Below are 14,515 nucleotides of genomic sequence, written 5' to 3' on the forward strand. Positions count from 1 at the left end.
GATATACCTCAATCCACAGCTGCATTTTATAAGGTACACCACATGTAATGAATTGCAATTGATAAAATCATTAATTCTTAATGTCCCCAAAGCCGCATCAATAACAGATCCTTTTTCCATATATTTACAAGTTTTGCAACTGTTACAAGGATAACTGCCTTTGATGGACAGAAAAGTACTCTGACTCGAGGTGGGTTGAATATTTTCAAGCTGACTTCTGGACACAATGGATTTGATGGTATTAGCCTTTCTAAACACCATTTTCGGTCTAATGGGAATATGCACATTCAGTACCGGGTCCATCTTCAACACCTTCCAATGTTTATTAAAGATCTTCCTTAATTCGCGATCTCTGGTGTTAAACTGCGTAATAAACATTGCATTATTATTAGCTGGATTGTGGGCTTCAGACTGAGAATCATTGTTGTATTCTAATAGTTTCAGTCTGTCTGTATTTCTAGCCCGCTGTAGAGCTCCATTAATGATCCTGGAAGGGTAACCTTTCTCTTTAAATCGATTAGGAAGGCTAATTATCGCTTCGCCACCATCGATGTTCAAGCACTCTATACGAGCATCCCACATGAGTTGGGCATATGGGCATATGGGCAATTGAACAGAGGTTGCTAAGGGATGTCTCACTGTCTCACGGAATGACAAGATTTATCTGTGACTGTCTCAAATTTGTGCTTAAACACAACTATTTTGAATTCTTGGGAGAGTGGTTCTTGCAGGTCTGTGGGACCGCGATGGGGACGATATGCGCCCCCAGCCTGGCAAATATTTTCATGGGAGAATGGGAGATTGAGACATTTTCCTCTGACCTCCTAGATCATGTAATATTAATAAAAAGATATATTGATGATATCATAGTGATTTGGAATGATGATGAGAATTCTTTTAATCATTTCATGTCAAGGATTAATAATAATCGTTTCAATCTCAAGTTCACCTGTAATTGGCAGGTTGACACTATTGAATTCTTGGACATCTTACTCACAGTTAAAAATTTCCCTAAAGTACCCTCCATCGAGACATCCACCTTTTTTAAAAAGGTTGATGCTAATAGCTATCTTGATTATAGTAGTAGCCATTATGGCCCGTGGAAGGATAACATTCCTTTTTCACAGTTCTTACATTTGAGGAGGAACTGTTCTGATGTGTCCCTGTTTGACGAGCAGGCTAACATCTACATTAATCGATTTAAAGAGAAAGGTTACCCTTCCAGGATCATTAATGGAGCTCTACAGCGGGCTAGAAATACAGACAGACTGAAACTATTAGAATACAACAATGATTCTCAGTCTGAAGCCCACAATCCAGCTAATAATAATGCAATGTTTATTACGCAGTTTAACACCAGAGATCGCGAATTAAGGAAGATCTTTAATAAACATTGGAATGTGTTGAAGATGGACCCGGTACTGAATGTACATATTCCCATTAGACCGAAAATGGTGTTTAGAAAGGCTAATACCATCAAATCCATTGTGTCCAGAAGTCAGCTTGAAAATATTCAACCCACCTCGAGTCAGAGTACTTTTCTGTCCATCAAAGGCAGTTATCCTTGTAACAGTTGCAAAACTTGTAAATATATGGAAAAAGGATCTGTTATTGATGCGGCTTTGGGGACATTCAGAATTAATGATTTTATCAATTGCAATTCATTACATGTGGTGTACCTTATAAAATGCAGCTGTGGATTGAGGTATATCGGAAAAACTAAAAGATGCCTTAAGATCAGGATATTAGAACATCTTCACAATATTAAGCATGGCATACTCAATCACAGCTTATCCAGGCATTTTAAGGAACACCACAATTGTGATCCCTCTGGCCTTATTTTCAAAGGTATAGATTTGATTAAACAGGGCAAAAGAGGAGGTGATATTGAGCGGCGTCTGCTTAGGAGAGAGACGCAGTGGATTTTAAAACTCAATACATTGACCCCAGTAGGGTTAAATGAAGGGTATGAGATCACCCCCTTCATAAACTGAGTTTATTCATGTTTCTAATGTGTCTCTCTTTTCTTTAACAGAGCCGACTATTTTGCATTTTTTGCCATATCCCTGTCATTTTCCGTCAACTTTTAGATGAATTCTATGTCTTGCTAATAGAAAAATATGCTTCTTTTGTCTGCTGTCTTTTTTGTCATTTTTCTATGTATTTTTTATATACTTTGTATTTTTATCATTGATTGTATCGTGATTTTTATGTAAAATGTATTTTAGTTGGTCCATGTATTGTATACATGTGATTGACATATATATGTCTTGTTGCTACCGCTGATGTATGAATATACGGAGCATTTTTAAAAGCCAAGTTTTTATGTATGCTTGTACCTTTATGGAGCTCAGCTGCTGCCTTTGCTCTAATTTGTAGTGTTAGCAGTTCATTGGCTGTCTATCACGTTAAATATCGGGTTGTCAGTCACAGTAGCCACGCCCTCTGACGAAGTCCCAGTGACGAAACGCGTCAGGGCGTGGCCTGTGACTTCTACCCGACCTGTGTGCTGTCTCCCGTCATCCGTCTGTTACATCTGACGCTGGTGTCTCCAAGTTCCATCGCCCCAGCAGCGCAATCCAGCGCCTGTCAAGTCGCGGTCTCCTGGAGTTCCACTTACCGGTATTGGACGTGTGAGCAGCCTTGCTTATTTGTGCTTATATCTATGCCATGTGGTAACCAGCCCACACTGTCTTTATAATCGGTACGAGCAATTGCCTTTTACTGTGGATCATTGTCCTTGTGGATCCAATTAAAAAATATCTCTTTTAATGCACCATGAAGCACCCTCTTCCATTCTCTTTGTTTTAGATCTCTTTGTGCCTTTGGAACCCTGGGCATTCGTGGTTTCACGAGAGGAGGAGCTGCAGTTCAGCATTTTGAACTTTGGTGCTAAATTAAGACCTTTGGACTTTGGTCTAAACCCAGCTGGTCTGAGTCTGTAATCAGCGCTCTAAAACAACGCTTCTGGCTATATATATATATATATATATATATATACTGGAGGAAAGGCCGACACTCCTCCATGTGGTATGGTAACCTGCCCAGGTGCCTTCCAGGATGCAGCAAGCACCCAAAGTAGTAGAGCAAATGGAAACGGCGGCACTCAAAGGGACTTTGGAAAAGAAATTCAGACCACTCTGGGGTTCAAGTCCAACGTTTCGGTCGGTTAGACCTTTATCAAGAACTTAATGCATACAAAATGTGGTGGATGTCACTTAGCGCACTCTATTCTACATATATATAGATAGATACTTAAATTAGTATCTATGGATATGCATATGGTAATCAGGTAACTATGACGGAAATAAGCAGAACGGATGTTGTAATGGTTAGCATAACTGCCTCACAGTATTGAGGTCATGGGTGCTGAGTTTGTATATAGTTAGGAGTGGGAGGAAGTAATCAGTAGGCAGGAGTAGCGGCGTGTATTAGCAGATCAAAGAGGATGGGCAGGAGTGAAAAAGGGAGATGAGGTCAGAGATGAGAGGAGTGTGTGAGAGCTTTTAAAGCCAGTTTGAAAAGCTTGAATTTGATTCTGGAATGGAAGGGAAGCCAGTAAAAGTCTAGTTAAACTCAATTTATCCAAATCAACTGACCATAATTATTGACTAGTTTACATAAAACTTCCTAAAAGAAGGCCTCCTAGGGCCGAAACGCGTTGGTGATACTCAAACCCATCAGCACTCATCACACCAGCACATCCACCAAAGTCTCCTCCTGGCCGGGAGTTGAGCCTACAGTTCCCCAGCTGATTGTGAAGCTGTGGCACAACATCTCGCGGTGATGCTACCTGGAAGTCGCATTGCTGTAGAGCCGGGCTCGCCGTGCAGCATAAACGCTGACCGGCTGCGGCTGGAGCAGAAGAAAAAATGGACATTGCGGAAGATGTCGGGACCTACACACTCGACCATCGCACAGGTGAGAGGTGCACTGCAGGTGGACGGGATGCCAGCCCACTGCACCAACACCCTGTGTATGGTCATTCATGTGACAGTGCTTGCTATCTGCAGACCCCCGATGTCTCACCGTCCTGACCCTGTGACTATTCTCTCTGCACCCAACACCCCCCACAGGGATTACTACCCCGTGTCCCCAAGACCCATCACCTGCTAGGAGAGACTTTTATGTAAATTACTTCACTTGGTTATTAACCAGAAATTAGAGCGTGAAACAAATAAAATCATCATTTTTCACTCATACCTCTCTCATTGATTTATCATCATCCCCATACAACATATAACTCGCATAGGAGCTGAGCGCAGTACTACCCACCCATTTCTCTTGATTCATACCAGGCTGGTCACCTGTCAGTACTGCAGCTAGCCCCAAACAACGTTATCCAGTGCGCTGTTCCCCACTACTCTCTAAAAATAATTATTGACTATCCCTCTTTTCACTTCACACATATCCTGGCTATAAGGCTTCAATCTTCAAAATAACTCTAGAATCCAAGCCTTTCTGACTGTGAATGCCACCAAAACCCTCATTCAAGCACTTTGAAAAATCCTCACTAGTCTAATGAAATGTCATTCTTTCCTGCCTCCAACTACTTCAATATATACTTAAGGCTGGTGCCTATCTTATCTACTTCTCCCACTTCTCAGTTGTTGTATCACCTTCATAAAACTTACATATTAGGCCCTCAATCATGCTACTCACCACTGTACTGTATATCCAGCTTTATTTCTGTTTACAAACCTTCCTTCTCTGCTCATTACCTAGCTACTGCATCAACTCTGGTCATCTCATTTCACTCATATCCCAAATGTTCCCCATGCTGCCCCACTGCTCTGGAGCTGGAGTATCAGACTGTCTTCCAGTGTCCTTACAGTACTTCAATGAGCCCTTAAGACCTTTAACGTTCAAGCTAACCCTTCTGGTTACACCACTCCCTTTAAACAGTAAGCCCTCAAAGGCAGGGCACTCTTCAACAGTGCTCTTCTCCCAGTAATGATGAATTGCTCTAACATTCCCCTAAATTCCATATTCCTTTGTCTTATTTTGTAAATAGTTATCCTACAGTATGTTATCCTATGAATATTTTACCATTTAAGGTGGAAAATTGTTTTGTTACCCCAGTATAGCACTGCAGAACCTTATGGTGCTTTACAGAAAATATAATAATGTTTGATTTGTATTTTATGTCCACTTTATTGCTGTTTCCTGTATACATGCAGGGCCGGATTATAATGGGGGCACAAGGGGTCAGTACCCCTGGGCCCCCCTCTAGCTAGGGGCCCCCTGTGGTTGGCATGTATTTTAAAAAAAAAGCTAAAGGTTTTGTGCATGGGAGTGGGGTAGCGCTGCAGCTTCACCTATCTGCCAATGTGACAATGATTAATTGTGCTGAGCATCGGGAGTCAAGGCTGATTGCACAAGTGTGCAGTGCATTACTGGGAGTTGACTAAGTCCCATGACACTTTGCACCAGAGGGCAGAGGCTGACATGTTTGTGCTGAGCTCTGATTGGTGGAGCTCATTACATGCTTCTCAGGCCCATGGAGAACAGCAGCAGCAGCCTAGTCATGGGAGGGTTTTTAATCAGAGGTAGCACTGGGACTGTGAGGTCTCCTACAGAGTAAGGTGCAGAGAGACAAACATAGGCTTTTCATGTGGTATATATTTATGTGTGTATATATATCAATTGTATCCAGCACTCCCTGATGTTGAAGGAATGAACTGCCCTGGTGCCCTCCTATGAGCAGGATTCCTCCTGCCCTGATGTATTGGAAGCAGAGACGGGCGGCACTCAGGTAAAGGTGAAAAAAAAAACAATCAAGGTTTATTGGTGCATACAGGCAACATTTCGGGGCTTTGTATAGTGCACCTCTCTCTATGAGTTCTATCTCCAACAGGGAAGGACAGCAGCCTGCTGTCCTTCCCTGTTGGAGATAGAACTCATAGAGAGAGGTGCACTATACAGGGAAGGTAAACATTTTCCTAGAATTTTAATGGTGTTCACACATTTGTATACTATTAAGCGTATTATTCGCTCCTATTCCACTCTATAGAGATAAAGCGAAAAGTGGTTTAGAAGAACTGTTCCTTCTCCCCTATATTTATTGGAGGAGTAATTTTTCTCCTATTTGAAAAAATAATTTGTGATGTTACCCCTGATGAAGTCGCTTTAGACGAAACGCGTTGGAACATTTCTCGCGGTTTTGCCGGTGACAAATTTGAAGGATATTAAATAAACAAGAAATTGGACGAAACCCTCTGGTCTGCTTCACTGTACATTGGGTTCACCATATATATGGACTTTATATATTAATTCTAGGCGCCACACCACAATTGCATATTCTGTTGTTCTTTCTGTCCCTTAACCCTCTAGGGATTTTGTGGTAAGGCAGCCATTGCTACAGATTCTCAATTGGATTTGCATACATAGCGCATAGAGGATTATTGGGTAATATATATATATATATATATATATATACATATACATATACATATACACTCGAGTATAAGCCTACTTTTTCAGAGCAGTTTTTATGCTGAAAAAGCCCCCCTCGGCTTATACTCGAGTGAGGGTCCCACTTGTCAATAAGTTTTCCCATTTTTTTGTTGTAAAATTAGGTGCCTCGGCTTATATTCGGGTCGACTTATACTTGAGTATATACGGTATATATATATATATATATTATGCAAAAAAGGCCGAACGCTCTCGTCTGGATTTTTCACGCTGCACGACGGCAGCAATAAATGATATGACAGACAAGAATATAGTGTGTCTTATATATAGTGTGAATATTCTTGTCTGTCATATCATTTATTGCTGGTGCCGTGCAGTGTGAAAAATTCAGATGAGTGCTTTCTGCCTTTTTCGCTTACATCATCCATCCGGATTGAATGGCACCGGGGTAGCTGTTTTCACTTATACGAGTGCTGGGACCCACATTCCCTATCTATCTATCTATCTATCTATCCCCTGCAGTTACCCATTGACCAAGTTTATACTGCCTTTACTCTGTGTTTTGACAGTGTAATATTCTCCCATGCAGTTTGCGGCCAGTAATGACAAGTGCAAGGGGGCCCCCTGTCTAAAGTGCCCCGGGCCCCCCGAAGGCTTAATCTAGAACTGTATACATGCATACCATTGTCTTAAGTCTATCTTTAAGAGCCTCTGTCTTTGCTTTGCTTTGTTTGACTTGTCATTTCTCAGCTAATATTTTTACTTTTTTTGCTATCCACGCCTTCTAATTACCACTTTGTTTAAATTCCATCATTTGGTTTTGCTCTATTGTTTACCCCTATGTTTATAACATGTATTCTTAATTGTTTTTCTATTCCTTTCCAACTTTTTGTATCACATGATTCTTGACTGCTCAATTTGCTTGCCCATCCCTTATTTGTATTTTCTTATGCCACTGCATTCAGGTAGTATGGGGAACTGGAAGATCGAAATATATTGTGGGAATGACATACCATGCAATATCTCTGCAAGATTTCTTAATATCTGTAGAATTATGTTTTAAGCATACAGCACCACCAAATAACTCGCTGCTGTACAAAGAATATGCAATCAGCCCCATTGGAGCTTACGGTCTTAGGAGGCGATTCAATACTGCTGCTTAGCAAGTGGCTTAAGTGTGAAACTTGCCAAAGCCATGAGCTCTCGGGGTGTGCACATGCGCAAACACGCACATGCGCAGACCTCCCTTCCACTATCGGAATGGAGTTTATTTCATTCCCTTCCAATTGGTAGTGAATTAGGCCCTAATTTTTTTAATACAGAACACATACTTGCGTCCACATTTTACTCAGCAGTCAAGAAACCTACGCTTATGTTTTTGGTTTATGGGAGAATATCCCAAAAAAACATGGAAGTACATACAAGCATCACATAAATTGTGCTTCAGAAATTAATGAGTCAGAAATACTAACGACTGTGTCACTGTACTGTGCTAAATAAAAGCTCTCTTCCTTTGAAGTGGCCGAAATGTCTTAATTAACAAATGGATGATACAGGATCCAACACATACCATCACTGCAACATGTGTTTCCAATTACTTCAAACAAGGATTCACTTGAACATACTGTATCAACTAAATTAAAGGAATTTACATTTAAGTCTATAAACACTGTATTAAAGTGAATTAAACAAATTTTCCTTACTTGATTTCATTTTCAAAAGCTTTAATAAAGGGTGATCCTCTCATGGTTTGCGTTTTAACAATGTGGTCATCTAGCAGTGTCTGAATGTCATCAACCGATGATAAAATATAGGTTCCTGTTTCTCGATAAGGAAGTAGGGTGAATTCCATTTTATCCCACTCAAATATCATTTTCTCCATTGCCTTTTCAAGTGAATATTCCTTGCTTGCAGATTCACTAATGCCTTCAAATTTCTCCAGATATGGCTGGAGTTTCAGGTCCATAAATTTGGTAACATTAGTGTCCTCTTGTGGTTTAATTGGATAGCCAACAATAGATGACATTGCCTCCCAGTGTCGGTCTCGTAATCCAGGATTGCAAACAATCTGAATAAGTGGTAACATTTCTTTGAATTCTTCTACTTTGGTTTTGATATTGGAAGTTAAAGAATATGCATTTGGAGAATTGACAAATGTTCTTTCAAGCTTATACAATGCTCTCCAGTAGTTTCCAACATCTTGTTCTACAAGATCAGGATTTACTACAGTATATGGTCCTTCCATCCAATTTTTGTATTTTGTGTTGAACTCCACTGTAGTCTCATACAGTCGCAGATATGGATTTAGAGAATCCTGAACTTTTTTCCTTTCAGGATATTGTGAAGCTGCCCAACCAAATGCTTCTTCCTCTGCATTAAATTGATCAACCTGAAAGAGAATATCAAAGTCTTACTGACTATAAATAAATAATTATTGTAAAGTTGCAGAGGTAGACTGGACATACAGTAGTTTTATGCTATTCTGTATAATCTATGAGAATACATAAGAAATTGATGAGTGTTCTCCCATATGCAGTTCTTTGGGTCGCATAACTGGAAAGCAAATGAGCCAGGGTACAACACAAACTACATTGGTTTGTGGATCCAGACAGCGGGGGAAATTTACTAAGCAAAATATGGTTGGATTTGGTGTATTCGTATGCAGCCATATTTTAATAGGGCCTCGTCTTCATATTTTTTAAATTTACTAATGGTTAAGTGTGTTAGTATTTTTCCTTTTAACGGTTGATAATGCCAGTTGTATTCATATTCCTGTTGGCATATGAATATATTCGCCATCGAAAGAATATGACTTGTATTTCCCATTTACTCCATGTAATTTTGAAATTTACTAATAATTCGTATATGAAAATACATGCGTATATGAGGTGTATACCAGTACAATTCATAACAAAAATACACCTTGATTTTGATGTGTAATAAAAATGTTTGCAGATTTACACATGTAAAAGTAATCTCTAATAAATCATCACAGCTACTCCCCTGCCAAATGTGTGCCTTATAAAAGCCCATTAACCACACACACTTCTTATAAACATGGCAATTATGTGTTTACTGATTTTATTTCACTGGGCAGTGTGAGATATGTGATATCCTGCCAGATGGGCCAAATAAGATGCTGGGGTCAGGAAAGTGGGCATCAGCAGGTAGCTTTGAGGCTGCGTTGATGTAATTTGTTGGGATATGTGTGATTCCATTCAAGAAAATAAGGTGGACATAAATTGGGCAAAATTTACTAAGATGGGAGATCTATTTCACATGGAATGTTGCTATGGGCAACCAATCTATTATCTTCTAAAAGTTGCTAAATAAAAAGTAGATTCTCATTGGTTGCCCATAGCAACATTCCATGTGAACATAAACTCCCATCTTAGTAAGTTTCCCCCCTTGGGTCAAGCACAGATGGTCCACAGGGCTAAGGTAAACACACTAGAAATGTCAACATAACTAAGTCCAACAGAGTGAAAAGCTTCACACAAGCATTTGTTTGCCATTGGGAATGTGCTGGCGGTAGCTCACGTGGTCACCTTTTATAGCCCTAGGTATCCTGTATACACATTCCTGCAGGATTTTAACCTATGCTTGTTCCGGAATTCTCTTAAAGTCCCACAGTATTATTTCTATATGGTAAGTCTTCTATTTTCATAGATCAAAAATAAAAATAGAAACATGATCCAACATATTAAAAACATTATAAGAGGTTCATATAAAACGTAAAATATAGCATTTGGAATGATTATCTAATTGTTCTATGAATAAATGTTATATATATATATCTGTAATCAGAAATATGCAAGTCTTAGCCCATTACATTAATAGACCCATTACCCTCATGACTGATTTATGGGAGTATCAGGGTAAAATATGATAAATATAAGAAAAAACCTATACTGTAGGTCCACAAATTACATCCTACTACCCTAGAATGCTAAAAGCCATAAAAAGGGGGTTTCTTACTTGACTTGAGCTGAACTAATTAAATCACTGTTATTAAGATTTTTACATGACCCATTTTAGTTTGAAGTCCCCAATTAAACCTTGGGGACTCAGGGTTTTACATTGGGGGAAATTCACTAAGATGGGAGTTCTATTTCACATGGGATGTTGCTATGGGCAACCAATCTATTATCTTCTAGAAGGCGCTAAATAAATAATAAGTCGATTCTCATTGGTTGCCCATAGCAACATTTCATGTAAAAAAGAACTCCCATCTTAGTAAGTTCCCCCCTTGGGTCAAGCAAAGATGGTCTACAGGGCTAAGGTTACTGGAGTTTAAAAGCTCCACACAAGCATTTTTTTTGACATTGGAAATGTGCTAGCGGTAGCTAATGATAACACAGACCAGGGTGCAACTCTATGCATGGCTAAAGGTAGCCATGCAGCCTTTACTGCCTCTGGTTGGAGCTCCCTCACCTGCATCCTCCTCAGCAGAGAAGGCCTCCTCCAGCTCCTCCACCCCCACCACACTAACCCCATTTCCAGACATTCAGACAAACACTTACAAAAAAAGACACACAAACACACAATACACTCCCACTCCTTACCACACATACACACACAAACACTCACAAAAAAGACTAGAGACGTTTAAAAAAGAAACCACAAAGACTGAAAATCAGCCAAACTATCAAATATACTAAACAAACAAGAAGACAAGACACCTTACAGCACAACACCCAATCAGAAACCGAAAGATACTGTACATCACTAACGGTACTTGTTTCCTAGCACGGCGCCCATGATTTTGATCATAGTACATCTTATACAATCGCATCGATTTGATTTTTAATTTTACAAGCACCCTGATGGGTGCTTACAATGTTAAATGCACCCCCATTGTCAACGCCACCCCCACTATCAACGCCAACCCGAAGCGTGGCGATCGCAGAGAGCCCGCGAGGGGCGACAGTAAGTGTCCTCCAACCTTTTCATAACCCAGTTATACACGTCGGCGTGGAGTTGATATCAGATAGTGTGGCGAGCGCAGCGTGCCACCGTGCCCGAAGCGTGGCGAGTGCAGCGAGCCCCGCGAGGGGACACGGATTACTTTTCATGTATTCCGCATCTGCTCACCACTCTTTGGGCTCGTATTCCGCATCTCCACGCGGGGCTGGCTGCGCTCGCCACGGGCTCGGTGACTCGCTGCGCTCGCCACACTATCTAAAGTAAACTCCACGCCGACATGGATAGTGGGGGTATGAAAAGGTCGGAGGACGTGTACCGCCGCCCCTCACGGGCTCGCTGCGCTTGCCACGCTTCGGGTTGGCGTTGATAGTGGGGGTGGCGTTGACAATGGGGGTGCATTTAACATTGTAAGCACCCATCAGGGTGCTTGAACAATTAAAAATCGCATCGCATCGCATGCCATTTGCTAGCATGTAATGCTATGCAATATTTCATTGTACAAGCACTCCTGTTAATTTAATGGTGCGATGGGCGCCATGCTAGGAAACAAGTACCCCACTAACCACCACAGTAATACTTACACCCCTCTCCACCATTCTCCACTCCACGCCTAGTTAAACCCACAAGGAACTCTGGACATGTAGGGTGCTTATATATGGCTGGGAGAACACTCCCAAGTTTGAAAGTTCAGCCAATTACTAAGTTGGCTTGGCTTTGTAAAAAAAACGACGCCCTTATTTCTGAAATACGTATGCATTTATTTAAAACATATGTACATAAAACAAGCCAATACTTATACGTAAAACCACTGAAAAATACGCATATAACAAAATATGAATACTTATGACAAAATACGACTCCATACTACACCATACACCAGTGGTCTCCAACCTTAATCGGGTGTGAGCTACTCAAGACAAAATAAGCCCCCCCTCCCAAGAGCTACTAAAATAATAATACAAAAAAATCTGCATAATAACCAAAAAATGTCCATTACACATTATGCCATGCACCGCAATGCCCCTGACATATGCCGCACCCCACAATGGCCCTGATCATATGTTGCAAACTGTAATGTCCCTGACACATTATGACATACAAACACCATAATGCCACTGACAAATGCCCCCTGGGCTTGAAAAGCTACCATGCTGGTGTTGGCACACTCTCACTGCAGTGTCCCAAACTGAGTGGGGGGGAAACATAAACCACCAATCATAATGGTAACCGTGCCACATATGCATTGCATGGCAGTCAAAAATCCCCAGTCATCCCCTGTATGTTACATAATTTCATTAATGTGCTCACCAAACCTTCAATGCACACAGACAAACCTTTGCCTGTAAGGGATAAAATATGTACTTTCTCTGCTGCTGCATGTTACTGTTAGTACCCTCTCTACACTGGCACGCAGGGCACGTGTCCCACTAAACCCTCTCTTCCTCTGGCACTGAGCCTTTGCCCCCTCCTCCCAGCTTACTGTTGTTCCTCCCTGGAGAGCTGGCTGGCTGACTGGCTGTTACCCAGACTTCCCCATTGCAATGCCTGTCCCCCTCCTCTGGTGGGCGTGCTGGCGGGCAGGCTGTCAATCTCCCACAGCTGGCTGACTGATTGGAAGTAACCCCCCCCCCCCCTTCCCCAGCGCTGTGCCTGCCCCCCTCCTCTGGTGAGTTGCTGGCTGTCAACCTCCGTCTATCCCCTCCACGGATGCTATAGTCTCTTCTATACGAGAAACATACCAAATGGAGTATCTTTCTAGTAAAGTGGAAAATAAATCATCAGCCTTTTCTTTATGTGGTCTCCTTGGCTATCATATTATTTAACTTAGTTTGTGGCGAGCGTAACCCGGAAGTAGCGCGGCACCATGCTGGCGCCGTGAAAGTAAAGAAGTACCGACTTCTGTTATTGGTACGGATTATTTACGCTATGAGAAAGTTGCTGCATTACCCTTTACATTCCCCCTTTTTTAAAATCATTTTCTTATCCTCCTCACCTCCTGTTTGTATTTGTTATTGTTTATGAAAATGCTTTCAATAAACATTAATATTCCTTAAAAATATATAGTTTTGGACCTAGTATGATACTCTTTCTGTGTAACAGAGAGATGTAATACAATACCAACCTTTTCCACTGCTTGGTCCAATTTGGCATTTAGTGCTTGTGCCTTTTTCAGGTATCTGCTAACTTCATTAATATCACCATATGCTTCAAATTCTTCAACTTGCTTGCCATAGTTTTCAAGCTCTTCATTAAATCTCTCACAACGCAACTATTAGAGAAATACATACTTAAAGTACATCAAAGAATTGCGTAATTATTATATAAAGCACAACTTTACAAGACTCACATATACAATATTTAAAACATTTACAAAAAAGTTTCTATTTTAAAAGCTGTATTACATTTGTTACATTTATCTGTCATCTCTGCTAGCAGCGAAGGACTGATGATAAATTCATGCCCAGAACCATGTATTTTATATTAAAAAAAAAAGTTTTATGCTTCAAGTAGACATACATTATAATTAGGCCTATTACTATCTAATGGCCATAGTCAAAGTCTATGCTGCCCCATTATTGTCTCATAGTCATAGCTGACCACATGTAAGGAAACAAATCTAATTTTTATGCTGCTGTGGAGTTAACTGTACATTAATTACAGTACTTACGTTGATTATTATTTTAGTAGGAGCCTGGAATATCAGTCTAGGAAGGTGGCATAGAACAGAAAACAAGATTTTGGTCAGCAAAGGAATTAAATCTGGACTGGCTCTGTCTGGGTCTGGCTGCATTTGCAGTCTGATTTTTTTTTTTCATGTTGCAAATCAAGCATTTAGGAACTCCCATCATAAAAGACTGCATTTAGTATGGAAGGATAACATTTATATCTACTTTCTCAGACATACTTTTAGTCAGAAACCAGGACTGATAAATAAACCTGCAGACCTTTAGCCCTTCTTGGTACTGTGCAGTCTTTTCTTTTATTATATTTCTGTGTTGCTCAAAAATCTCTCCCATCCGGGAATGCCACTGGAAAGTACTGTTGTTCAAACGAATGTCTGCAGGGGACAGAGTGACGTAATCTATGAGGAAAATTAAACGATTTTTTGCTTCTACAAGATTCTGCTCCAAATCCAGCATATCTTCAGCTTCCACTTTTTGAATGTATTCCTAAA

General features: G+C 40.6%; 1 protein-coding gene across 2 annotated transcripts in view; it reads right to left on the reverse strand.

Annotated features, from left to right (window-relative positions):
* The window catches only part of DNAH7 (dynein axonemal heavy chain 7), a 918,640-nt gene that overhangs the window by 595,816 nt on the left and 308,309 nt on the right, over window positions 1-14,515 (reverse strand). For both annotated transcript variants that reach the window (XM_083153498.1, XM_083153497.1), the window contains 3 exons: window positions 14,286-14,510; window positions 13,463-13,609; window positions 8,118-8,803 (listed from right to left, as the gene is read on the reverse strand). In XM_083153498.1, the coding sequence (XP_083009624.1) occupies window positions 8,118-8,803; window positions 13,463-13,609; window positions 14,286-14,510 (1,058 nt within the window). The remainder of the gene's footprint in view (window positions 1-8,117; window positions 8,804-13,462; window positions 13,610-14,285; window positions 14,511-14,515) is intronic.

Source organism: Crinia signifera, chromosome 7, assembly GCF_055691185.1.
Source record: "Crinia signifera chromosome 7, ASM5569118v1, whole genome shotgun sequence".
In the NCBI taxonomy this organism is placed as follows: Eukaryota; Metazoa; Chordata; class Amphibia; order Anura; family Myobatrachidae; genus Crinia; species Crinia signifera.